Raw genomic sequence first — 25,084 nt, 5'->3', positions numbered from 1 at the left:
CTTCTATTTTAACTACACTGAGGTCAGAAGGCACAGTCTATTTAACAATGACACATCTTTTTTTTTTTTTTGAGACAGAATCTCACTTTGTTGCCTAGGCTAAAGAGAGTGCTCTGGTGTAAGCCTAGTTCACTGCAACCACAAACTCTTGGGCTCAAGTGATCCTCCTGCCTCAGCCTCCCTAGTAGCTGGTTTTATAGGTGGGCCACCAAGCCTAGCTAATTTTTTGTATCTTTAGTAGAGGCAGGGTCTTGCTCTTTAAGCTTAGGCTGTTCTTGAATTCCTGGCCTCAAGCCAATGCTCCTGCCTTGGCTTCCCAGAGTGCTAGTATTACAGTGTGAGCCATTGTGCCCAGCCAACAATGAACTTTAATATCTATTTTCTCTATTTTTTTTTCATAGTTTTTCATGTACTTATGTAATCCTGAGGAAAGTTTTTTTTCTGGAGTGTAGTGGCACAATCACAGCTCACTGCAGCCTCAAACTCCTGGGCTCAAGCAGTCTTCTGGTCTTAGCTTCTCAAAGTGCTGAGATTATAGGCATGAACCACCCGCCACTACACCAGGCCTGAAAAATGTATTCTTTAGTTTTTTAAGAAAACTTCAGTCAGAATACAAATGTCTATATACAATAACTAAGAAAATGTCACGAAGGCTACATTGAACAGTTTGATGAGAATATTTCAGATTGTATATGAAACCAGCACATTGCACCCCTTGATTGCACTAATGTACACAGCTATGATTTAACAATGAAAAAAAACAAGCAAAAAAAAAAAAGAAAACTTCAGAAAAATGGCTTACTAGACATGTCTTCTACTTGCTTTTTTTGCCCAACAGTAAGTTCCTAAGTGTTGCGACCCCTTTGGCATTGGTCTCGATCGCCCTAGGAAGGAACCAGGAGTGACACGGATTAGAAGTACAGGCTTGCAGGAGGCAGGCTGACCTTAAGTGCAGGGTAGCCCAGAGTCCCCTCTGCAAGGGCTATTTATTAAGGTTATACCCAACAGGTGTGGAGAGTTAAGGGCTGCATGTGTAAGGATTGCCATGTGCTCTCCTCACGTGCTCTTTCCCCACACCCCCCATGAAGAAGTACTAAGCATCCATGTTTAACACCTGCTTACTAGTGAGGGACGGATCTTATCTCGTTCTGGAACACTGAGTTACTTGGGGGACTGCCCCCAAGTCACAAAACGTCTCTGGGCTTGCCAGGAGACCGTCCTGTTCTCAGCGTTTCCTTTTAATGTGATAAGAATCAGTAACTGTCCTTTGCAAGCATGGCGTCCATCCTTCTACACCTAAGTTTCACTCCTGTTGTACACGGCTAGAGTCCTTAAGTGGGATTCATCCCTAACTTTCCATTCTTCTCTTCTTATTAGGTTTTGGTATCACTATTTCATTGGCCTCTTGGATATTGGAGCAATTATGCAAAAGTTGTATAAGCTTGGAAGGAGCAAGTCCTGGAACGTTTTGTAGAACTGGCCTGTAAGGTCATCTGGGTTCAGTGTTTATTCTGTAGGAAGATGTCGTGGGTTAAATTGTGTCCCTCAAAGATATGTGGAAGTTCTACCCTCAATACTTCAGAAGCTGACATTATTTGGGAGTAAAGTCTTTGCAGATTTATCCAAGTTAAGATGAGGTCATTGGGGTGAGTCTCAGATGACTGGTGTCCTTCTAAGAAGAGGAATCTGGACATGGAAGTAAGTGACATGAAGACACATAGAGATGATGATGATGTGACCAGAGCAACAAACTGAGGAGTGCCGTGGACGGGCGGCACTCACAGAAGCTGGAACCAGGCGGGAAGGGGCCTCCCCAGCGCCCCCGACGACAGAGAAAGCCTGGCCCTGCTGACATCTTGCGTATGGATTTCTGGCCTCAAGAACCACAAGGCATTAAATTTCTGTTGTTTTGAGCTACTCAGTTTTTGGTACTCTGTTACGGCAGTGCTAGCAAACTAATATAGAAGGTTATTAATTACTGACATAGTTTAATAGTCACAGGACCACTGGGACCCTTTATTTCTTCTTGATCCTGTTTTAGTAACATCCCCCTATTTAGAAATTTGTTCAGGGTGTGTAAATTATCAAGTTCCTGGACATAACTTATTCCTAGTATTACCACACTAGCGATCTCTGCTGGGTTATCTGTTTTGTTTTCTTTTCTAATATTATTTCATTGCGCCTTCTCTCGAATGCCTATTCTGTGTCTTTTTAAAGAATTAGCTTTTGTTTGACCTCCACTGTGTCTGTTTTCAATTTTATTTATTATTTATATTAACATCTCCCTCATCTGACATTTTTGTGCTTACTCTTAAGTTGGACACTTAGCTCATTAGTGATCAGTCTCTAATATATACATTTAAGGATATATATATATATATATTTTTTCCCCTACTTAACTCCTTTCCCTGCATCCCACAGGTTGATATGTAGGACTTTCATGTAGATTAGTTATAAAAATTTTGTTATAATTTATTCTTTGACTTGGGAGTTACATGGAAGAGATTTTAAAAGTATCAAACGTATGAGGATCTTTGTTTCTTTATTCCTAACTTCTATTTTAATTTTATTGGGGTCAAAGAGCAGTCTGCTTAATAATGCTCTTTGAAATCTATTCAAGACATTTTAATTATGGGTCAATTATTATAAATGTTTCATCTTGGCTTAAAAAGAATATGTATTTTTAAATGGTCAGGGGACAGGGCTTTTATACATGAACAACAAATATAGCTTGTTAATTGCATTAAAAAAATTTACAATGTTTTAAATATCTATCCCTTAGAAATATCCATAAGTGGGTGGTGCCTAGTAGGGCATCAGCCCCATATACTGAGGGTGGTGGGTTCGAACCTGGCCCCAGCCAAACTGCAACAAAAAATAGCCGAGCATTCTGGTGGGCACCTGTAGTCTCAGCTACTTGGGTGGCTGAGGAAAGAGAATTGCCTAACCCCAGGAGTTGAAGGTTGCTGTGAGCTGTGATGCCATGGCACTCAACTGAAGGCAATAAAGTGAGACTCTGTCTCTTAAAAAAGAAAGAAAGAAAGAAATATCTGTAAGTAAGAAACAAGTGTGGAAATCTCCCACTGGTGTAGCAGAGTTGTAAATTTCTTGCTCTAGCAATTTTTGCTTTTTATGTTTTAGAACCAGGGAAGTTGTTACGCCTTCTCACTAAACTATGTCCTTAAACATTTTAGTAGTGAATCTCTCTATCCCTAACGTGCCTTTAAAACTTTTCAGATACTACTTTGTTTGATACTAATTTGTGGAAAAAGTATAGAATAGTGGACAAAAGCAGACTAGGAGGTCAGACTGCCTGATTCAAATCTCAGCATCACCATTCCTGCAAGGCTGCCACCAGCCCAGCTCCCAGGACACCTCTGTGTCAGTTAGGAAAAGGTGTCTCTTTGCTGGGCAGGACCCAATCCAGCTTCAGGGTACACAGCTTGCCCAAGGATGCAGGCTTTGTTTGAGCTAACTTGTGTACCCCTGGACAGGTGCCCTTGTGCAAAGAACAGTTTGCCTGGCTATGGGTGGTAGGCTTTACTAACTTTGAAACTGCGAGCACATTACTTATCTCTGAGATAACAGACTCTACCGCATAGAGTTGTGAAGATTAAATGAGTCAATATTTGTAAAGCACGCGTATAGTTCTTGGCACACAGTACTCGGTGTCAATTATAACGGTTTCAGCCACTAAAACCGTCTGTCTGGTATACATTTTCTCTTTACTTTTACCCCTTTTGTTTTCATTCTTTGACATTATTTGGGCTTGTCTCTACCACCTTGGATTTTCATTTTTATCATGGGCATATGAATTCTTCATCATAAAAAAGTATTTACACATAGAAAAATAAAGTACCCACCATAACTCTGGAAAAGGTATTTTTGAAAGAAAAGATGTATACTTTTAAAATAATAATTTAAAGTACCCTACATATGAATCCTGGATCATTTTAATCAAAAATTAGATTAGAAAGCTTAAAGTAGGCTAAATTATGTTTCTTAAATATGTAGATTTAAAAAATTTAATTTTAGGTGGCTCACACCTGCAATCCTAGCACTTGGGAGGCCAAGGTAGCTGGATTACCTGAGCTCACAAGTTCCAGACCAGCCTGAGCCAGAGCGAGACCTTGTCTCTAAAATATAGCCGGGTGTTGTGGCGGGTACCTGTAGTCCCAGCTACGTGGGAGGCTGAGGCAAGAGAATCCCTTAAGCCCAAGAGTTTGAGGTTGTATGAGCCGTGATGCCACGGCACTCTACCAAGGGTGAAAATCAGACTCTGTCTCAAAAAAAAAAAAAAAAATATATATATATATATATAAAATATATAATTTTAGTCCTGTTGATTTAAAATATACATATATACTTAAACATTTATACTTATACCTGTTGTTGCAGACATTAGACAGGTATAAAAGCATTGTTCAAATATGTCTTATAGGGTGTCACTCTATCACCCAGACTAGAGTGCAGTGGCATCATCATAGCTCACTGCAGTCCTGAGCTCCTGGGCTCAAACCATCCTCCTGCCTTTGCCTCCAGAATAGCTGGTACTACAGCCCCTGTGTGCTGTCACACCTATATAATTACTTCATTTTTTGTAAAGAAGAGTAGTTCTTAATATGTTGCTCAGGGTGGTCTAGAATTGTTGGCCTCAAGTGATCCTCTCACCTCCCCCTTGCAAAATGTTAAGATTAACAGCTGTGAACCACCATGCCCAGCCCAAGAAATACACTATATATTAAAGAATGATTCTGCAAAATGTAAAGGCAGTCAGTAGTAGAATTTTGCTTTAGAAAGAGAAATCATACATATATTCCATATTACTGAAGAATATAAAAACAAAGAAATATGTTAGTTCACTGAAAAGAAATAAAGAAATAATTAGAAGTATTATAAGAAGGCAACCAAAGCATTTGCTAGAAGATCAATCATAGTAGTAATGATCAAAATAACTGACTCAGTATAACCACATTCTAATGCTCTATGAGCTCAGAAGTTCAAGACCAGCTTAAGCAAGAACAAGACCCCATCTCTTTTAAATAGAGCATTAGAATGTAGTTATATTGAGTCAGTTTGAAAAACAGAAAAACTAGCCAGGTTTTATGGTGAGTGCCTGTGATCCCAGCTACTTGGGAGGCTGAGGCAGGAGGATCACTTGAGCCCAGGAGTTTGGGGTTGCTGTGAGCTAGGCTGATGGCACTGCACTCTAGTCCAGATGACAGAGTGAGACTCTGTCTCAAGAAAACAAAACAAAGACAAAACACGCAACCCCTCCTCACCCCCCAAAACCCCAGAGACTCCAACTAGGCCAAAAAAGCAAAATCCAAAATAAGGCTATTTTTTACCAAAAAGTGAGAAACAAGTAGACAAACAAGATAAATGGGGCAAATGCAACTATCATATTAATATCTGAGTAGTAGTGCAAGCAAAAGACAGTGAAGTTGATAAAGAGTGGTTTATATCATTGAATACAACGGAGAACCCTGAAGGCCCCCATGTCCTGAGCCCCTTGCTTGGCTCTGTTCTAAGTGTTTTACTTACTTGTCTTCCTCAGTTTTCACAACAGCCTTTCACTGGCTCACCCCCAACAAACTACAGTCATTCCACACTTGACACGTAAGGAAAATGAGGCAGAAGGTGGTAGCTACTAAGAACAGTGTTCAAGGTCACTCAGGCGGGCTGAGAGAGGCGGGACGAGGTGCCGAGCTCTGACTGCAGGCGGGGACGCTCTCAGAGCCTGGGCACACGACACCGTACACAGGGCTCTAAACAGGACAAACTCAGGTATTGTCAAAGATTTTAACATGTTGCTTGTATCAAAAAAGAAAAAAAAAAACGAAAACAGGGCAAGGATAAATAAGATAAAGAATGTGCAGCATATTTAACTGAACTTTTACACTACTTTTTTTTTTCCTCAAAAAGCAGCAATTTAATATAAAACGTATTTGAATAATGCTTTTAGGATAGTTCTTCAGTCTAATGTCTAATTATAAAGACACAATACTAATAATAGGCATAAGAAAAGTGACTGAAAGTAAACCAATTGGTAATACAGAAAGAAAAAAAAATTTAATTTGGCATTTATGTAAGAACTAACTTATGTATTATTTTTCAAAATACTTAGACTTAACAAACAAAACCTTAGCCATTTAGTATAAGTCTACGGTTAAGGAAATAAGAGTATCTTAGATCAGATGTGTATATTTCATTATGGTCTTTTATTTTTTAAACTATATTATAAAAACAAACATATATTTTGTCAAGGAGCACCAATTTGTATTTGTGAGTAGCAAGGGGACAATGATGGAAATGATGTGTCACACCATGAATTACAAGGAGTTCTGCCGGGGGAAAATGGGATGCCACATTAGGATGTGATGTTACTAAATTACAATTAAAGAAGTTGTGTGTTCTCTACTGAACATAAAATACAAAGAAAAGAAAAAGGTTGGTATTTCTTAGGTTAGTAAGCTAAAAAACTTGAGATTTTACCTTTCTTCGCAGGTTGGAAGATCATCTGTTCTGAGTTCATGGGAAGCTCTTGTGGGTCTCTGATCTTGATTCCTAACAGTGAGACTGCAAAAAACAAGACATTCACTTGTTGACTGAGCTGTCTCTGTCAAGGAAAGACTTTTTACAAGTATTTTGAAGAGAACTTCAGATCCCCAAATTGAATTTCCTTCTCTTCTTAAAAAAAGAAGTGACCCTGATTTGCTTTCTTAAGAAAATCGAAAGTATGACAATAAGAAATTAATTATATCTATTTACAATACTATAGTCTATACTAATTGAGGAAGAAATTATTATAGATTATCATACTCAATTACATTTAGAATAATCATTCTTTTCATAAATACAGACTCACTAGAAGAAGTAAAAGGTAAGACGTCAGATGGTTTGGGTTTTCATTTCATTTTCTGCACCTTACCAAAAAAAAAGTATACATCTTTCAGGCTTTGTTTCCAGTCAAAATGGAGGCTTTATATATTTATAGGCACATATACAAAAATTTACAGAAAATCAGGAAAGTGCACAAAGTCTACTATTGTATTTAAGAGAGTTTGAGTTTCCTTATATACATTTTGAATATTTCTCTGCAAACCCATTTCATATGTGTTTGTTGTTACTGTAAATGGAATGTCTGCTTCCATCTCATTTTCTAGCTGATTATCGTGTATACATATGAAGGCTGCTCATTTTTTTTTTTGAGACAGAGTCTCTGTCACCTTGGGTAGAGTTCTATGGCATAATAGGTCACAGCAACCTCAAACCTTTGGGTTCGAGCCATCCTCTTGCCTCAGTCTCCCGAGTAGGTGGGACTACATGTACCTGCCACAATGCCCTGCTAGTTTTTCTATTTTTTAGTGGAAATGGGGTCTGGCTGTTGCTCAGGCTGGTCTTCAACTCCTGAGCTCAGGTGGTCTCTGCCTCCCAGAGTGCTAGGCCTATAGGCGGGAGCCACTGCACCTGGCCACTTCTTAATTTCTTAATGGCTTTATTGAGCTATCACTTGTAGTTTTTTAGTATATTCACAAAATTCTGCAACCATCACCACTAATTCCAGAATATTTTCATCACTCCCCAAAGAAACCCTATACCTGGTAGTGACACAGAGCAGTGGTGGCCCTGGCGGCCTGGCCCCAGCTCACATGAGGACCTGCTACCCTTCTGTGGTTGAACAGAGAAGCCTCTCATTTCCCAGGTCTGCTCAATTTCATGTACGTTTCCTAGGCCTGGGAAGGCACTGACATTTTGCCTGGAGAAGGAATTGTATCCATTTATTTGTTAGGAGAATATATATATATACTCCTATAGGACCCAGGGAGAGATATTTTTCCAGACGTGAGTTTTTCCTTCTGCCAGAAACTCTGGTATTTTTTCTGTATTTTTTTTTCCTGTAAAATAAATCCTGTCTGGCTTGGCACCTATAGTTCAGTGGTTAGAGCGTCTGCCACATATGTGGGTTCAAACCCAGCCAGGGCCTGCCAAACAACGACAATAACAAAAAAATAGCCAGGCGTTGTGGTGGGTACCTGTAGTCCCAGCTACTTGGGAGACTGAGGCAAGACAATCACTTGAGCCCAAGAGTTTGAGGTTGCGGTGAGCTGTGACACCACGGCACTCTACCCAGAGCAACATAGTGAGACTCTGTCTCAAAAAAAAAAAAAAAAAAAAAAAATCCTGTCTTACCACTGATCTGCAGGTGGATTCCTTCTTTGAATCTGGGAGACCCAGGATCCACTGAAGAAGAAATTCTGGTCACAGTAGCAGTCACTCCCTGTTGTGTGGGTCTTCCCACTCTGCAGCCCTAGGCAAGCGCTAACGTACTTCCTGTCTGTAGAGACTGGCCTCTTCTGAGTCATACAATATGTGATCTTTGCAGCCGGCTCCTTTCACTTGCCATAATGTTTTCACAGCTACTTCATGTTGTAGCAGGTACCAGGACTTCATTCCTGTTTCTAGCTGAATCATCCCTTGGTGTGGACATGCCCACACATTGTGTTTATCCGTTCTTCTGTGGAGAGACGCTGGGGTTGTTTCCACATTTTGGCTGTGAATCGCGTGGCTCTGCACTTTCATTTGCAAATGTGTACGGACATACATGTGTTTGTTTCTCTTGGGTAGATGCCCACGCGTGAAACTGCTGAGTCACATGTAACTTTAGTTTTTTTTTTTTTTTAACATTTTGAGGAATTCTCAAACTGTTTTCCAAAACACCGCTGCACCATTTCACATTCCCACCAGCTATATCTGAGGGGTCCAGGGCTTCCATATCCTTGCCAATGGTGGTGGTGGTTATTATCTCTTTGCTTCCAGCCTCCTCACGGGGTGTGAAGTGGTATCTCATCGGTGGTTTTGATTAGCATTTTGCTAATGACTAATGATATGGGACATCTTTTCAGGTATTTATTAGCTATTTGTATATCTCCTCTGGAGAGATTATCTATTCAAATCTTTTAACTATTTCTAAATCAATTTATTTTTATTTTTTTAGAGACAGGTCTTGCTCTGTTGCCCAGGCTGGAGTGCAGTGGCCGATCATAGCTCACTGGAGCCTTGAACTCTTGGGCTCAAGGGATCCTCCCACTTTAGCCTCCAGAGTGCTAAGACTATAGGCATGTGCCATCTTGACCTCCAGGCCTCAACTGATCCTTGTACGTCAGCCTCCCCAGGACTACAGGCAGGTGACATCATTCTGCCTAATTTTAATTTCTTTGAAAAGATGGGCGTTTCCACTTCCTGTGTTGTCCAGGCTGTTCTTGAACTCCAGGCTTCAAGTGATTCTCCTGCCTTGGCCTCCTAAAGTGCTGGGATTATAGGCATGAAGTACTGTGCCCAGATGTCTGAAATTTTCTGTTCCTTTTATTATATTTTTCTTTGACATTCATCACTCCATTTTATAAAAGTCTTTCAGCTTATTTTCAGCCTATCTGCTTTGCAAATTTACTCTGTGTGTGTGTGTGTAGTTCTATTTCTCTTTAAAGCCGAGCAGAGCCATTACAAATCCTTTTGGCTTGTTTCTTTCATGCTGTCAGGACTGAAAAGTTTCAGTACATAATGGTTTCTTTAAAAAGAAAGCTTGAGAGGCATCTGGTGGTATTCTCTCTGCATGAGTGTTATCACAGCCTGACTTCTGAGGCTGCTTTTGTAAGCAAAGCACATCATCGCACAGTGGGTATCACCAGGGAAAAATAATGAAGCCGGCACAAGGCTCTGCAGAGAATCAGATGCTTTACTATGAACTAAAGAATGCAACATTTATTTAAGCTTTGACATATTTTCTGCCTCATTTTAAGTAGGAATACTTTTTAAAGAGACAATGTGCTTTTAAAAAAGCGAAGAATATACTTTTTGTCATTTCTTTCCCGACGTCAGAAGAACCAGAACATGTTGGTAGAGGCCACGAAGATAGGTGCTCCCCGAAATCCAGTAGTTAGGAATATTCCGAAAGAAGACCCACGCTTAAATAAGTTTTGGCAAAATTTTGAGTGGTAAAGAGGAAAAACTTCTTCAACCGTTTGGAAAGGAAACAAGTTTATTTTCAAGAGAACAAGAATCATATGCCTTCCTTCATCACACCAAATACCAGAAGGCTATATAGCAGAATTTTGAGAAAGGCATCACGAGGGCTTAGAAAACATATTACCCTTTACCTTTCTTGAAAATTGACTCTACTCCATGTATTACTATGGAAAAACCTCAGAAGGAATGCTGAGGAAAAAATAAAGGACAGTAAACATTAAAACAGTTAAAATTTGCTATTACTTTCTCCCCATCCCATTTCACCCTCTCTCCCCTAGAAATAACCACCATACTTAACCTGTTGTTTATCCTTCCCGTTTGTAGTTCTGCTACCATAAATGTTCATATGTATTTTTAAACTTTGTACAAATGTTATTATGTGATATGTATTGCTTTATAATTTGTTTTTCTCTAGCATATGAATTGACTATTTTCCATTATATGAATTTAAATGCTGCATTGTAGGATTCATCCATCTCTTGTTCATGAACTTGAGAACCATTTTCAGTTTTTATCACTGGGATTAAGGGTGTAGTAAATCTTTGCAAACACACTTCCTTTTGTAGGACATAGTGGACATCCTGTATGTTTAGAAGGCTATATATATATATATATATGTATATATATATTTTTTGAGACAGAGTCTCACTTTGTCCTCCTAGTAGAGTGCCCTGATGTCACAGCTCACAGCAACCTCAAACTCTTGGGTTCAAGTGATTCTCCTGCATCAGCCTCTGGAATAACTGGGACTACAGACACCCAACACTACGCCTGATCTCACGCTTGCTCAGACTGGTCTTGAACTCATGAGTTCAGGCAATCCATCTGCCTCCACCTCCCAGAGAATCCTAGGATTCCAGGCGTGAGCCCCCATGCCCATCCTAGGAAGGGTATATATTTAACTTTCCTTTATCTGATCCTTATTAGTGGAAGCACAAATGGATTATCATTTTTGTTTTCTTTCATTTGTTTACTTTCCTTCTGGCCATTTTTCCCCTGTTAATCTCTTGACATTTATATAGTCTGGATATGAATTCTTTGTCAAATGTATTATAGCTCACTTCTCTGAGTCTTTTCTCTTGACGTTTATATAGTCTGGATATGAATTCTTTGTCAAATGTATTATAGCTCACTTCTCTGAGTCTTTTCATTTTATTTCTGGTAGCTTTTGTTACACACATTCAAAAATAGCTTTATTAAGATAACACCACACAATGTGCCAACTTACACAGTATAATTCCATAGTTTTTAGTACATTTACAGAGTTACACAACCTTTGTCACGATTAAACCATTCACCAACCCCCACCAAAAAAAAAAAAAAAAAACACTGCACACATTAGCAGGCACTCCTATCTCCCCCGTTTCTAGGCAACCTCTAATCTTTTTTCTGTCTCTATAAATTTACATATCCTCAACATTTCATGTAAATAGAATCAAAAAATATGTGGTCTTTAGGGTCTGGCTTCTTCCACTAAGCATGTTTTTAGTTCATCCTACATGTTGGCTGTACTGGTACTTCATTTTTATGGCCTAATAGTGTTCCATTGTAGGGATATACCACATGTTTTAATCCATTCATCAGTTAATAGGCATTTCTACTATTTGTTATGAATCATGTTGCTATGAACATTCACATACAAGTCTTTATGGGAACACATCTTGAGTCCTTGTTAAATATATTTTTATACTTAATGAAGATACGGTTATGAATTTTTTCCTTTTATGGATTTAGAATTTTCTTTTTAAAAGTAATTCTTCCCAACACCAGGGTCACGAAAATATTATCTTATCTTTTCTTATTGGTTTTTAAGCCACTGGAGTTGATTTTGATTTTGTGAAGTTGGGAAGTGATTTTTGTTTATGGTGGAATTTACAAGTATAAATCTATTTTCATAGATTTTGGATACCAGGTAGGATGACCAACCTTCCTGGCTTGCCTGGCACTTGCAGAAATTTATACTTCAGGGGACTTTTCGGTGCTAAAACAGATATCCTGGTATTTACTGAATAGTTCATTTTCTCCTTTGCTGACGCCACTTTCGTTATCTGTTGGCAAGGTTTTCTTTTATCGTTTTCCATTGAGGTTAAACTACATGCTGCATTTTTAGATTAATTATGAATGCCATTAATTTTGAAAGAAAAATTTCTTATAACTTTTTCTAAGAAAGTCTGAAGTTATTCGAATTGTCCATGACTGACACAAGATTATTTGTTTATAGCTTTGGTTTTATACTTTTCAACAGAAAATTAAATGTGGTTGGTGCCTGTAGCTTAGCAGCTAGGGCACCAGCCACATATACCAGAGCTGGCGGGTTCAAACCCAGCCTGGGTCTGACAAACAACAATGACAACTACAACCAAAAAAAAAAAGCCGGGTGTCGTGGTGGGTGCCTGAAGTCTCAGGTACTAGGGAGGTAGAGGCAAGAGAATTGCTTAAGTTCGAGAGTTTGAGGTTGCTGTGAGCTGTGACAGCACAGCACTCTACTGAGGGTGACATAGTGAGACTCTGTCTCAAAAAAAAAAAATTAAGAAAGAAAATTAAATGGCACACTTTATAGCTCTACCTTATCCCTTTTGTATCCCCCATGGTTAACTGTTCCCTGTGTCCTTCTTTTGGATTCACTTCCCCCCCCTGAATTATGGCCTTTCTTAGTTCTTTAAGGTAATAAACTCTCTTTACCTTTGTACATCTGGAAATCTCTTCTTTTACCACCCTCCTGAATTATAGTCTGGTTAATTTTTCAGTCACTTTCTCTAGTACTTTGAAGGCACTGATCTGCTGTCTTTTACATATGTGGGTCATTACAAAGGTTTTGAGATACAGAAAGAGCAAGTAACATAAAATCCACGCTGACAGAAGCCAGCGAGGCCCTCCCAGCAACACCCATAAGCCGAGCCAGGTGAAACTCCCGCAGGTGGATCAGGAAGGACCCTGTCAACTGTGTTGTTTACAAGTGAAACAACAGTTGTGACAAAGTCTGTCTCAAAACTTTCATAGTGACCTACGTACCCACATATAACAAATATAAGTGCTATTTCCAGCTTCCCACCTCTTCCCCAGAGATCAGTTCTAATAGTTCCAAACAACAGTCCTTGATCAGTCCCAATGTCCGCTTTTCTCCTTTTGCACTGGGTAGTGAAGCCTTGGTCTAATTTACAGCCAAGCCTACATAAATTTACAATAATTTAATTGCCTAAAGTGGTATACAAATTTGGCTGGCACACAGCACTTTTCATATCCGAGGTTTCAAAGATGCAGCCTGACGTCCCTATGATTTTTAGGTATAAATGATACCCTTTCCTCCAGAATGTTTTACACTTAAGTCATTTATCTCTTTTTTGAAGCAACGTGATACATTAGCCTATATTTTTATATTTCTCTTTCTATTTAAGCACAGTTTGACACTTTCCTTTATTGAAAAAAACCAACATTAATAAAATTGAAGCAGTGGAAAATAAAATCCAGTCTCTCTCTATTCCTTCACCCTAACCTTTAAGACCTAAGCCTTCCACAAAGCCTATATTACCATGGGGGTGCCTAGAGCCAGCACCTGTGGGGTCACCCAGGCAGGGTCTGCCCAAGGGTGGATATTCAATCATCACCTGAGATTGTGCTTTGGTGGTTTAACTTATGCTACCCTGGTTTCCAGGACTTTAGTGTCAGTCACTTGAAAGCCAGGCAGAGGCCGGCTATTGCTGGTGGTGTTGCCTGGGTGTCCTCACAGCGTGGGCAGAGTTGTAGAGTAGTTGCTTTGAAGAACACTGAATTAAGGCTGGGCGTGGTGGCTCACCCTGTAATCCTGGCACTCTGGGAGGCTGAGGCCGGTGAATGCCTTGAGCTCTGGAGTTTGAGACCAGCCTGAGCCAGAGTGAGACCCTGTCTCTAAAAATAGAAAAACTGCCCTGGCATTGTGGAGGGCACCTGTGGTCCCAGCTACTGGGGAGGCTGAGGCAGGAGGTTAGCTTGAATCCCGGAGTCTGAGGTTGCCGTGAGCTGTGATGACACCATGGCTCTCTACCAGGGGACAGAGTGAGACCCGGTCCCGAAACAACAACAAACACCGAATTAATCATATACGGGCACCATGCAAGGGTGCCATTTCTCCATCAGGAGCACACTGACAAGACAGCCCCGGACCTTACCAGGAGCAGCTACAGCAGCAGCACCAGCAGAAGCAGCACGCGTTGGACCCTCGGCTCCCCGCTGCCTGCGGGCCGGGCGCGTCCGGAGCCTCCTGCGGGGCCGGCGGGGGCCGCTTCCGCGTCTCAGTGCGCTCGGATCCCATGGGCTGCGGCAGGAGAGGAGGGGGGACGTAAGCCGGGGACTCCGTGGTTTCCATCATTTAGATACCATGTATCTAGTGCAGGTCATTTGCAAAATTCTGCTAAAATTTGAGACTTATAATCTTAGAATCCGTCAATTTATCAAACAGTTAATGTCTAGCATCTGCCAAGCCTTATGATGCTTTCTAGGAACAAAAAGGCAGAGGCTGGGCCCTCTCGGTGCTGCAAGAAGATGGGCGCACATTACGCTATGGCGCAGCGAGGGGGCGCCAGCTCCGCGCCCCGACTTCTCCGTGGGGCCCACCAGGCGGCGCCCAGGTGCAGGACGAGGACACGCGGGACAGGTCAGCCCGACCCCACTGCCGCCTGAATACAGGTCAGCACAGCAGGGCGGTCCTGGGAGGCCAGACCAACGAGGCTCAGGGCTGCCCGGCTGGGTCACCTTGCAGGAGTTACCCAACTCTGTCCGTCCTCGCAAAGCACTCAAGAACCGTCCTGGCACAGAGTAATTGCTCCATTACTCCCAGGAAGCGAAGCAGATGAGCCAGGGCTGTGTGTGGCCTGCCCGGATCTGCCTGTCCATCCCAGGGCCGTCGCCCTCACCCAACTCAACAGAGGCCGGGCCACCCCACACAGCAGTGGTGCACCTGACAGCCTCTGTCTGTCCTTGAGTTGTCCAGGAATGTGTGAAGGCAACACAGGAGCAGCATAAGAAACGAGAAATTGCTGAGTCCAGTTTTACTTTTGAGACTAACATTGGATTCTTAATAGAACTAATTAAAAGCTAATATCAAAGATACAGTCAAGAACCTCAGATAGGATTTTGGAATTAAATTATAGATTTATTATTCTATTCCAAATCAGACTTGTCTTTTCTGCTTCAGTATTACCTGGTGGAGCCGGTATGCTACTGGCCTTTATTCTAATTATTCTAATCTTATTATGTTTTTTTATTGGATACCTTCTCCTCATTAACTTGAAAGATTTTTATTTATTTCTTTTTGGAGACGAGGGGCTATTCTTGCCTATTTTTATTCCCCCAGTTGAATTTTGGAATCAGTCTGTCAAGGTCTAAAAATAACACATTGGAATTTTAACTAGGGCTACATTGAATACACAGATTTATGGGTATCTTTCTATTTAGCTTGGCATGTTAAGTTTCAGGACTGCAAGAGAAGACATCTGTCACGGGATTTTGCTTTCCTTTCTTTTTTTTTTTTGAGACAGAGTCTCACTTTGTCACCCTTGGTAGAGTGCTGTGGCATCATAGCTCACAGCAACCTCAAACTCTTGGGCTCAAGCGATTCTCTTGCCTCAGCCTCCCAAGTAGCTGGGACTACAGGTGCCCGCCACAACACCCGGCTATTTTTAGGGGTTGTGTGTGTCTCGCTCTGGCTCAGGCTGTTCTCAAACCTGTGAGCTCAGGCAATCCACCTGCTTCGGCCTCCCAAGTGCTCGGATTACAGGTGTAAACCACCTCGCCTGGCCCCAAAGGGTTTTATTGTCCCTTCATCGAGATCGGGAAAAATAATGCCCCCAACACCCAGATACCACCCACAGTGCCTCAGCCGGGGCTGAGCTGTCCAAGGTTCCCGAGCTGATATAACTCACTTGGTCAAAAGGTGGAGGCAAAGACACTTGCCCAATTCACAGCCGTGTTTTTTTTTTTGCAGTTTTGGCCAGGGCCGAGTTTGAACCCATCACCTCCCGTATATGGGGGGCGCCCTACTCCTTTGAGCCACAGGTGCCGCCCTCACAGCCATGTTTTATGGGCATGCCTGGGTGATGACTTTGAAAGCTTACAGATTTCTAAGCCCCTTTAATGCCCCTGAGGCAGGAATTGTAGGCTCAAGTGACTCCAGGCCTCACCTGCTCCTCACCTGTGGCACTGCAATGGAGACAGACCGACCACAGTTTCACTTCATTCAGGACACTGAGGCACAAGGAAAACCCAGAACAGCCCCCAAACTCCAAACAAAGATGCTTTGAATAGATAAAGGTACTCTAGGCAATCATTACTTTCTGAGAGATATTAATGAAACACACTTCATTACAAAAAAAAAAAAAGGTGGACATGGTGGCTCATACCTGGAATCCCAGCACTCAGGGAGGCTGAGGTAGGTGGGTTCCTTGAACTCAGGAGTTTGAGGCCAGCCTGAGTGAGAGCAAGACCCTGTGTCTACTAAAAATAGAAACACTAGCTGGGTGTTGGGGCAGGTGCCTGTAGTTCCAGCTAGTTGGAAGGCTGAGGGAAGAGGATTGCTTGAGCCCAAGAGTTTGAGGTTGCTGTGAGCTATGACATTACGGTACTCTACCCAGGGTGACAGAGTGAGACTCTCCAAAAAAAATCCAACTACTTCCCAGAAGTAGGAATGTGGCATGTTGCTGTCCAAAGGTTTCAGGGACTCCCATTTCAACATCTTTGCCACACCGAATCTTCCCAGTCAGCACATGAAATATCTTTCACCCTCTCTAAGATATAGTTTAAGAGTTTTTTGCAAACAGGCCTTGCACATTTTTGTTAGGTTTATTCCTGAATATTTTGTAGATATATTTTTGTTGCTGTTGTGTCATCTTCCCGCTGCTCCCAACTATGTCTTCTAAATAGTTGTTCTGGAATATAAGAAGGGCTAAGGCTACTATATTCTCCCACAGTTCTCATAGTGTTCCTGTTGTTTCCCTGGATTTTCTACTCAGGCAATCGTGCTGTCTATAAATAATCACCCTAACCTCTTTGCTTCCCATACCTTTCAAAATATCTGTCTTTATCCTGCTCTTTTTTTTTTTTTTTTGAGACAGAGCCTCAAGCTGTCACCCTGGGTAGAGTGCTGTGGCATCACAGCTCACAGCAACCTCCAACTCCTGGGCTCAAGTGATTCTCTTGCCTCTTCCTCCCAAGTAGCTGGGACTACAGGCGCCCACCACAACACCTGTCTATTTTTTGGTTGCAGCCGTCATTGTTGTTTGGCAAGCCCAGGCTGGATTCGAACCTGCCAGCTCAGGTGTATGTGGCTGGTGCCTTAGCTGCTTGAGCCATAGGTGCTGAGCCATTTACCCTGGTCTTATTACACTGGCCAGGAAGTTTAGTAAATATTAAAAAATATAGCAATACTATTAGATAACTTTGTCATCTTTATGACTTTCTTTAATGAGAAGATTGGTGATGCTGCACTGATATGTATGATGTGTGTTGCAAGTTTCTAGAAGATAACTTTACAAGTTAACAAGCTTTTGTCTACTATTTACAGGCATGGTGGTGCACACCTGTGGTTTTAACTACTGGGAAGTCTGAGGCCAGAGGATAGCATAAGCCCAGGAGTTTTGAGTCCAGCCTCGGTAACATAGCAAGACCCTGTTTCTAAAAAATAATAATGATACATTTCTCTCTCTTTTTTGAGCAGAGTCTCACTATGTCGCCCTTGGTAGAGTGCTGGGGCATCACAGCTCACAACAACCTCAAAACCTTGGGCTTAAGTGATTCTCTTGCCTCAGCCTCCCAAGTAGCTGGGACTACAGGTGCCCACCACAACACCTGGCTATTTTTTTGTTGCAGTTTGGCCGGGGCTGGATTTGAACCCACCACCCTCAGTATATGGGGCCAGCGCCCTACTCACTGAGCTACAGGCACTGCCCAAAATGCTAAACTTCTGAACCATAAAAGATAATATAAGCGAGGTGCCCCCAGCCAAGTATGGGAGCCTGTAATTGTCAAGAGGAATCTCAAGTCCAGTGCAGTGAAACACACTAAGTATGTGGAAATCCATGATTCATAATGGTGCTCACAACTCGTGAATCACTTCTAGAAGATGACAGGCAGCAATTTTGAAAACATAAGTAAAGGGGAAAGAATCAAGTTTTTATCCTATTTTTCCTATAGGAGTAACCTGATAGTTGATAAGGGGAGGTTTCTATTTAAGAAAGTTTGCCAGCTAATCAATGAAGAAATAATAGATGAAGAAATCACATACGCTACATATATATGTATTCAAGTCAGCTATGCAAACATGTTCAGATGTATTGAAAGTAAATTTAGAAGACTATGGGCATTCTCGGTGGGGTATGAGAAGAGATGGTTGAACAGTAGCTGAAAGCCAGTAAAATGAATTTATCTGAGAGAAGGAAACTGTGTGAGATCATGAAGAATTCCGTTAACAATGAAAGTGCAAAATCCATGTAACTTAAGAAGAAAGATTAAAATTTACATGGCAGAAAATCATACAGAGAAGGGGTGTAAATTAAAACCACATACCAAGGGTGGGGGTGGCAGGGTCAGAGGTCCATTCCTTTTTATTGCTGTGCAGTACTGAATTGTACGGTTGTTTTAATGGCTTGTTTATCCAGCCACCTGTTGGTGGACATTTGAGTTCTTTTCTGGTTTTGGTGTCTGTGAATAAAGCTTCTACAAACATCTGTGCAGAGCATTTTGTGTTAGTGTATGTTGTCTTTTCTCTTGAGTAAGTATTCACTGGGTCATACACTAAGTATATGCTTATAAGAAAAAGCCAAACTAGGGCGGCGCCTGTGGCTCAGTCGGTAAGGCGCCGGCCCCATATACCGAGGGTGGCGGGTTCAAACACGGCCCCGGCTGAACTGCAACCAAAAAATAGCTGGGCGTTGTGGCGGGCGCCTGTAGTCCCAGCTACTTGGGAGACTGAGGCAAGAGAATTACTTAAGCCCAGGAGTTGGAGGTTGCTGTGAGCTGTGTGACGCCACAGCACTCAACCCAGGGCCATAAAGTGAGACTCTGTTTCTACAAAAAAAAAAAAAAAAAGAAAGAAAAAGCCAAACTATTTTCAAAGTGGCTGTTATCTTTTTCCAGTCCCACCCGCAATGAAAGAGAGCTTCAGCCAGCTGATATCAGATTTTTTCCTGCTTTTTTCCCCTTTTGAGACAGGATCATGCTTTATTTTGCAGTCTGGAGTGCAGTGGCATGATCATAGCTCACTGTAGTCTTGAACTTCCAGGCTCAAGCAATCCTCCTGTTTCAGCCTCCCAAGCAGCTGAGACCACAGGCATGCACCAGCATGCCCAACTAATTTTTTAACATTTTGTTGCCAAGGCTGGTCTCAAACTCCCGGCTTCAAGTAATCCACCTTTTCAGCCTCCCAAAGCACTGGGAATGCAAGCACGCCCCTCTTTCTGACTGTTACAACAGGCGTATGCTGTAAGGCATAGTGGGTTTAATTTGCGTCTCCCTACTGACTAAGGACATTTGGCATCTTTTCATATATTTATCTTCTATGCACACGTCTTCTTTGGTAAAATGTCTTGGTAAAACTCTTTTTGGCACAGCTTGAAGCTTCAAATATCAGCTTTCTGCTCTTGCTGGTGCCAGTGTGTCCTTCTGTACTTCTCACTGACAACTGTTCCCATGCTCTTTACAGGGCTTTGCTGGACTTGATTACACAGAAGTGTTGAATAAATATTTGATGGATGACCGGAGAGCTAATAATGTGTCTCTCGGCATTTCTCCTCAAGACTGAGTGCTTCTTAGTCCCCTCCGTGTGATCACAGGCCTGGCAATTTGCTGACATGTAAGCAGGAAGGCCTTTCTGCCTGCTCTTCACCCGTCCCCTGGTCCCCTTCACTCCTCGACCTCAGACTGCTGTGTAGGAAGGGCGCTAGAGAAAACACACGCGCGCACACGCACGCACGCACACACACACGGCGTTTTCCTCCCTCTAATTGCCAAGTTTCTCTTCCCCTCTGTCCTTCCACATCAGTCAGAAGTTGTCAAAGACAAGTGCAGTTATACACTTTTAATCCATTTTCCGGAACGGTTCACCATTGTTAATACAACGGTTCCTTTTTTCTGTACCTCTATTTATTATGGCGTGTTACTTCGCTACTAGAATCAAGAAACCTTTAATATCAAGTACTAAGATAGCATGCTGCCATAGGATATTAACATATCTCCAAATATTTCGCATAAACATGCATTCAAAGATCTACCTGCAAACTATTGTAACGTTTTTTTTTTTTAATTGAAACAGAGTGTCACTTTGTCACCTTCAGTAGAGTGCCGTGCTGTTATAGCTCACAACAACGTCAAACTCTTGGGCTCAAGCGATTCTCTTACCTTAGCCTCCCTAGTCGCTGGGATTACAGGGGCCTGACACAATGCCCAACTATTTTTTGGTTTTTGGTTTTTTGTTTAGCAGGCCTGAGCCGGGTTTGAACCCACCAGCCCCGGAGCATGTGGCTGGCACCCTAACCACTGAGCTATAGGCTCAGTTTTTTAAAAATAGCGTAATGAATAATAGAGTATTTGGAATCAAATGGCCCTAGTATCACCACCACCTGTACAACCACAGGCAACTCACCCCAATTTCTCTGAGTGTTAAACCTGGAAAATAATGGTCCTGAGCTTGTGGGGTTGCTGGGAGGAATGAATATGATAACATGTAGGTCATTGTGAAAGTTTTGAGATACACAAATATCAAGAAACAAAATCAACCAGGTACAGTGGCTCACGCCTATAATGCTAGCACCCTAGGAGGCTGAGCCAGGAGGATTTCTTGAGCTCAAGAGTTTGAGATCAGCCTGAGCAAAGCAAGACCCACTATCTCCACCAAAAATAGAAAAAAAAAAAAATAGCTGGGTGTCATGGTGGGTGCCTGTAGTCTCAGCTATTCAGGAGGCTGAGGCATGAGCATCACTTGAACCCAGGAGTTTGAGGAGGTTGTGAGCTAAGCTGATGTGGTAGCACTCTAGCCCAGGCAACAGGGTCAGACTCTGTCTCAAAAAAGAAAAAAAAAAAGAAATGTAAAATTCACGTGGATGGGAACAGAAAGTTGAAACTTGCGGGGGTGAATCAGAAAGGACTCTGTCAACTCTGCCTCTTGGAAGTGAAATAGTGGACCATAACAGTCTGTCTCAAAACTGTCCTGGTGACCCATGTGCATACAAAATCCTTGTGCCTGAAATTATTAAGTGCTCAATACATGTTAACCATGTATTTAAAGAGAATAACATGCCATAATGCCACCATCTCAACATTTTTAATTTTACTTTTTATGTTTTTCCCTGCTCAGAAAAATTATTTACACAATTACAAGAGAACAGTTATAATTTTGAATATTGGTCTTCTTTCATTAAACCTCACAATCTAAATGACTTTCTGTGCTGACACACAGTCTTCATAAATACGGTTTTGGTCTCTTTGGTAGCAGTGTTCACTTTTCTGTATCTCCTTTATCTGTTGCCTCATCCCAACTGCTGTTTCTAAGTTTTGTAATTTCCTTTCCTTATCTACTGGGTCGCACACGCCTTCCTTTCCAATTTGCTACTTTTTAATGTTCTATAAAGAAAACTTCTAAAAGGAAGCATAATCACCCATTATCCCATCTCCTGACACATTTCCTGTCTGTCCTATCTACGCACACACGTCATTTTGGGTAGTTCCATGTGTCGGTGTCAGTGGTCCCCAGATCCAGTGCTCCCCATCCAGCATCGTGAACGGTCAGGCAGCTTCGACCTCTCAACCTCATCTCTGTGACTTTCTGAACTCGAGGCTCCACACTACAAACTGCACTTCTGCATGGACACTCTCTGGGCTGACGCTGACAACGCTGCAGGGCCGGGTGACAGCCCCTCCTGTCTCAGCTGGCTCTTAATGACCCCTAGCCAGGAGTACCACGCCTCACTTTTAGAAATGGCGGCAAGGTGTGATGGAAGAAGTTCTAGTGAGGTTTAGTCTGAGACCATTTAATTTGCCCCCAAGGATAAATCCTCTCACCCTTTATTTTTATATTACTGTGCTTGCTATCTCTCATCTACTTAACTACAACCTAGGGAAAAGTGACATTTAAAATCCAGGGGAATTAGACAGTTTATCATTGTGTTATAACTGCAATCTAACATATAAATAAAAAATCCATCTGCTGAAATCTATGAAGAAAGGTACCTTCCCCCCCAAAGCCCAAATTGGGTGCAGTTCTCACCCCTGGCATGCTGGGTCTAACACTGCCCTGGGAAGCGCACAGGTCCCATGGCTGGACAGGCCAGCGCGAGGTTTCTCCTTCCGTTTGGGCACCGGGATCTTGGTGGTAGTAGTTTATAGATAGTCAAGGGTTCTGTGATAATCCTTAGATGTCCTGTTAAGTATTTTAGCGCCATCACCAGTTGGATTCTTCTGTTTGAGGAAAACTAAAAGTGACTTTTTTTTTTGCAGTTTTCACCGAGGCTGGGTTTGAACCCACCTCTGGTATATGGGGCTGGCACCTTACTCCTTCGAGCCACAGGCACTGCCCTAAAAGTGACTTCTTAAAGTTCACCCAAATCCTAATTATTAATACCTGAAATGATCCCTGATTTGACCAAATCTTTCCTGGCACATTATGGCATTGGGTGGATAATAACAATACTTTTTTTTTTTTTTTTTTGTAGAGACAGAGTCTCACTGTACCACCCTCGGGTAGAGTGCCGTGGCGTCACACGGCTCACAGCAACCTCTAACTCCTGGGCTTACGCAATTCTCTTGCCTCAGCCTCCCGAGGATAATAACAATACTTTTAAACTCAATTTATGTCATAAGTAAATTTTTTGGTCCTCAGTTCTTCTGCGTGTATAACACAAAGCATAAACCGGCAATTCATTTTTTGGGATCCAAAAAAGTCTTTAGATGCCAGATTCTATACCCCTGGCCACCTCCCAGAAGCATCATTACTGACCCTCTGCACAGTCCCAGGTGTCTCTCCTGGACCTACATTTTTCACCATTAACTAAGATAGACTCTCACTGGATTAAAGATTTAAACTTAAGACATGAAACTATAAAAATACTAGAATAGAGTGCAGGGAAAACCCTTAAAGAAATTGGTCTGGGTGAGTATTTTATGAGGAGGACTCCCCGGGCAATTGAAGCAGCTTCAAAAATACACTACTGGGACTTGATCAAACTAAAAAGCTTCTGCACAGCCAAGAACACAGTAAGTAAAGCAAGCAGACAGCCCTCAGAATGGGAGAAAATATTTGCAGGTTATGTCTCTGACAAAGGTTTAATAACCAGAATCCACAGAGAACTCAAACGTATAAGCAAGAAAAGAACAAGATATCCCATCACAGGCAGGGCAAGAGACTTGAAGAGAAACTTCTCTGAAGAAGACAGGCGCACGGCATACAGACATATGAAAAAATGCTCATCATCTTTAATCATCAGAGAAATGCAAATCAAAACTACTTTGAGATATCATCTAACTCCAGTAAGATTAGCCTATATCACAAAATCCCAAGACCAGAGATGTTGGCGTGGATACGGAGAAAAGGGAACACTTCTGCACTGCTGGTGGGAATGCAAATTAATACATTCCTTTTGGAAAGATGTTTGGAGAACACTTAGAGATCTAAAAATAGATCTGCCATTCAATCCTATAATTCCTCTACTAGGTATATACCCAGAAGACCAAAAATCACATCATAACAAAGATATTTGTACCAGAATGTTTATTGCAGCCCAATTCATAATAGCTAAGTCATGGAAAAAGCCCAAGTGCCCATCGATCCATGAATGGATTAATAAATTGTGGTATATGTACATCATGGAATATTATGCAGCCTTAAAGAAAGATGGAGACTTTACCTCTTTCATGTTGACATGGATGGAGCTGGAATATATTCTTCTTAGTAAAGTATCTCAAGAATGGAAGAAAAAGTATCCAATGTACTCAGCCCTACTATGAAACTAATTTATGGCTTTCACATGAAGGGTATAACCCAGTTATAACCTAAGAATAGGGGGAAGGGAGAGAGGGAGGGGAGGGAGGTGGGAGGTGGGCAGAGGGAGGGTGATTGGTGGGATTACACCTGCGGTGCATCTTACAAGGGCACATGTGAAACTTAGTAAATGTAGAAGATAAATGTCTTAACACAGTAACTAAGAAAATGCCAGGAAGGCTATGTTAACCAGTGTGATGAAAATGTGTCAAACGGTCTATAAAACCAGTGTATGGTGCCCCGTGATCGCATTAATGTACACAGCTATGAGTTAATAATGAAAAAGAGAAAAAGTTATTAATGTTGTTAAAATGGGGTGGGAAGTGAAGCTGGAGAGCTGGGTGTGGGGACTTTCCTGCTTTTATGATTCCCAATATACCAATTATAGTAGATCAACTACAAACATGCGTGTCTCCCTCCGAGCTCAGGCACGCCTCTTGCCCTTGCATTTGACTGGGAAGCTTCATTTTACCTGACTTCCGCCGTGGTGCCCTGTACTCTCTCTCACAGTACTCTTTTTGACCCTGTTCAAACGATCAGATCTTGGTTGTTGCCCTGTATTAGGAACAAAGCTACTTTCCTCACGAGCCCCGTTTGTTGCAATCCCGCTCCTCTCCAAGCTCCTGCTGACTGTCCTACTGAGACACGAAAAGCCGGCCACGTTCCAGGAACATCCTCTGCACTGCGGCCTCAAGAGACACTCTCCTTTCCTTCTTCCCTGCAGTAACGTTTCTGAGTATTTAGCACGATGCGTTCCAGTTAGCTCCTAATTTTATCCTTTTTTTGGTCTTCCGGCCTTCTAGGTTTCCCTTGTTGCCTGGATATTATTTTTCCCTGGACATAGGAGGATTTTTCAGTTACCACATTTGCTGGCACACTGAGGGTGCACTTGATAGCAAAGTGGCAGAGAGCCGAGAATGAGTCTCTTGCATGTCCCTCTAGAGCAGCGGTTCTCAACCTTCCTAATGCCTCCTAATGCCGAGACCCTTTAATACAGTTCCTCATGCGGTGGTGACCCCCAACCACAAAATTATTTTTGTTGCTACTTCATTAACTAAT

General features: G+C 41.9%; 1 protein-coding gene across 6 annotated transcripts in view; it reads right to left on the bottom strand.

The window, feature by feature from the left end:
- Positions 1-25,084, bottom strand: part of RGS20 (regulator of G protein signaling 20) — a 60,047-nt gene that overhangs the window by 8,936 nt on the left and 26,027 nt on the right. For 5 of the 6 annotated variants that reach the window (XM_053558823.1, XM_053558821.1, XM_053558826.1 and 2 more), the window contains 2 exons: positions 14,172-14,317; positions 6,496-6,579 (listed from right to left, as the gene is read on the bottom strand). In XM_053558823.1, the coding sequence (XP_053414798.1) occupies positions 6,496-6,579; positions 14,172-14,317 (230 nt within the window). Of the gene's footprint in view, positions 1-6,495; positions 6,580-8,193; positions 8,373-14,171; positions 14,318-25,084 lie in introns of those variants that run through there. The other variant, XM_053558822.1, reaches the window with a different exon arrangement.

This window comes from Nycticebus coucang, chromosome 13 (assembly GCF_027406575.1).
Source record: "Nycticebus coucang isolate mNycCou1 chromosome 13, mNycCou1.pri, whole genome shotgun sequence".
In the NCBI taxonomy this organism is placed as follows: domain Eukaryota; kingdom Metazoa; phylum Chordata; class Mammalia; order Primates; family Lorisidae; genus Nycticebus; species Nycticebus coucang.
The sequence above is the reverse complement of the archived record's forward strand: the minus strand, read 5'-3'. Positions and strand labels throughout refer to the sequence as shown.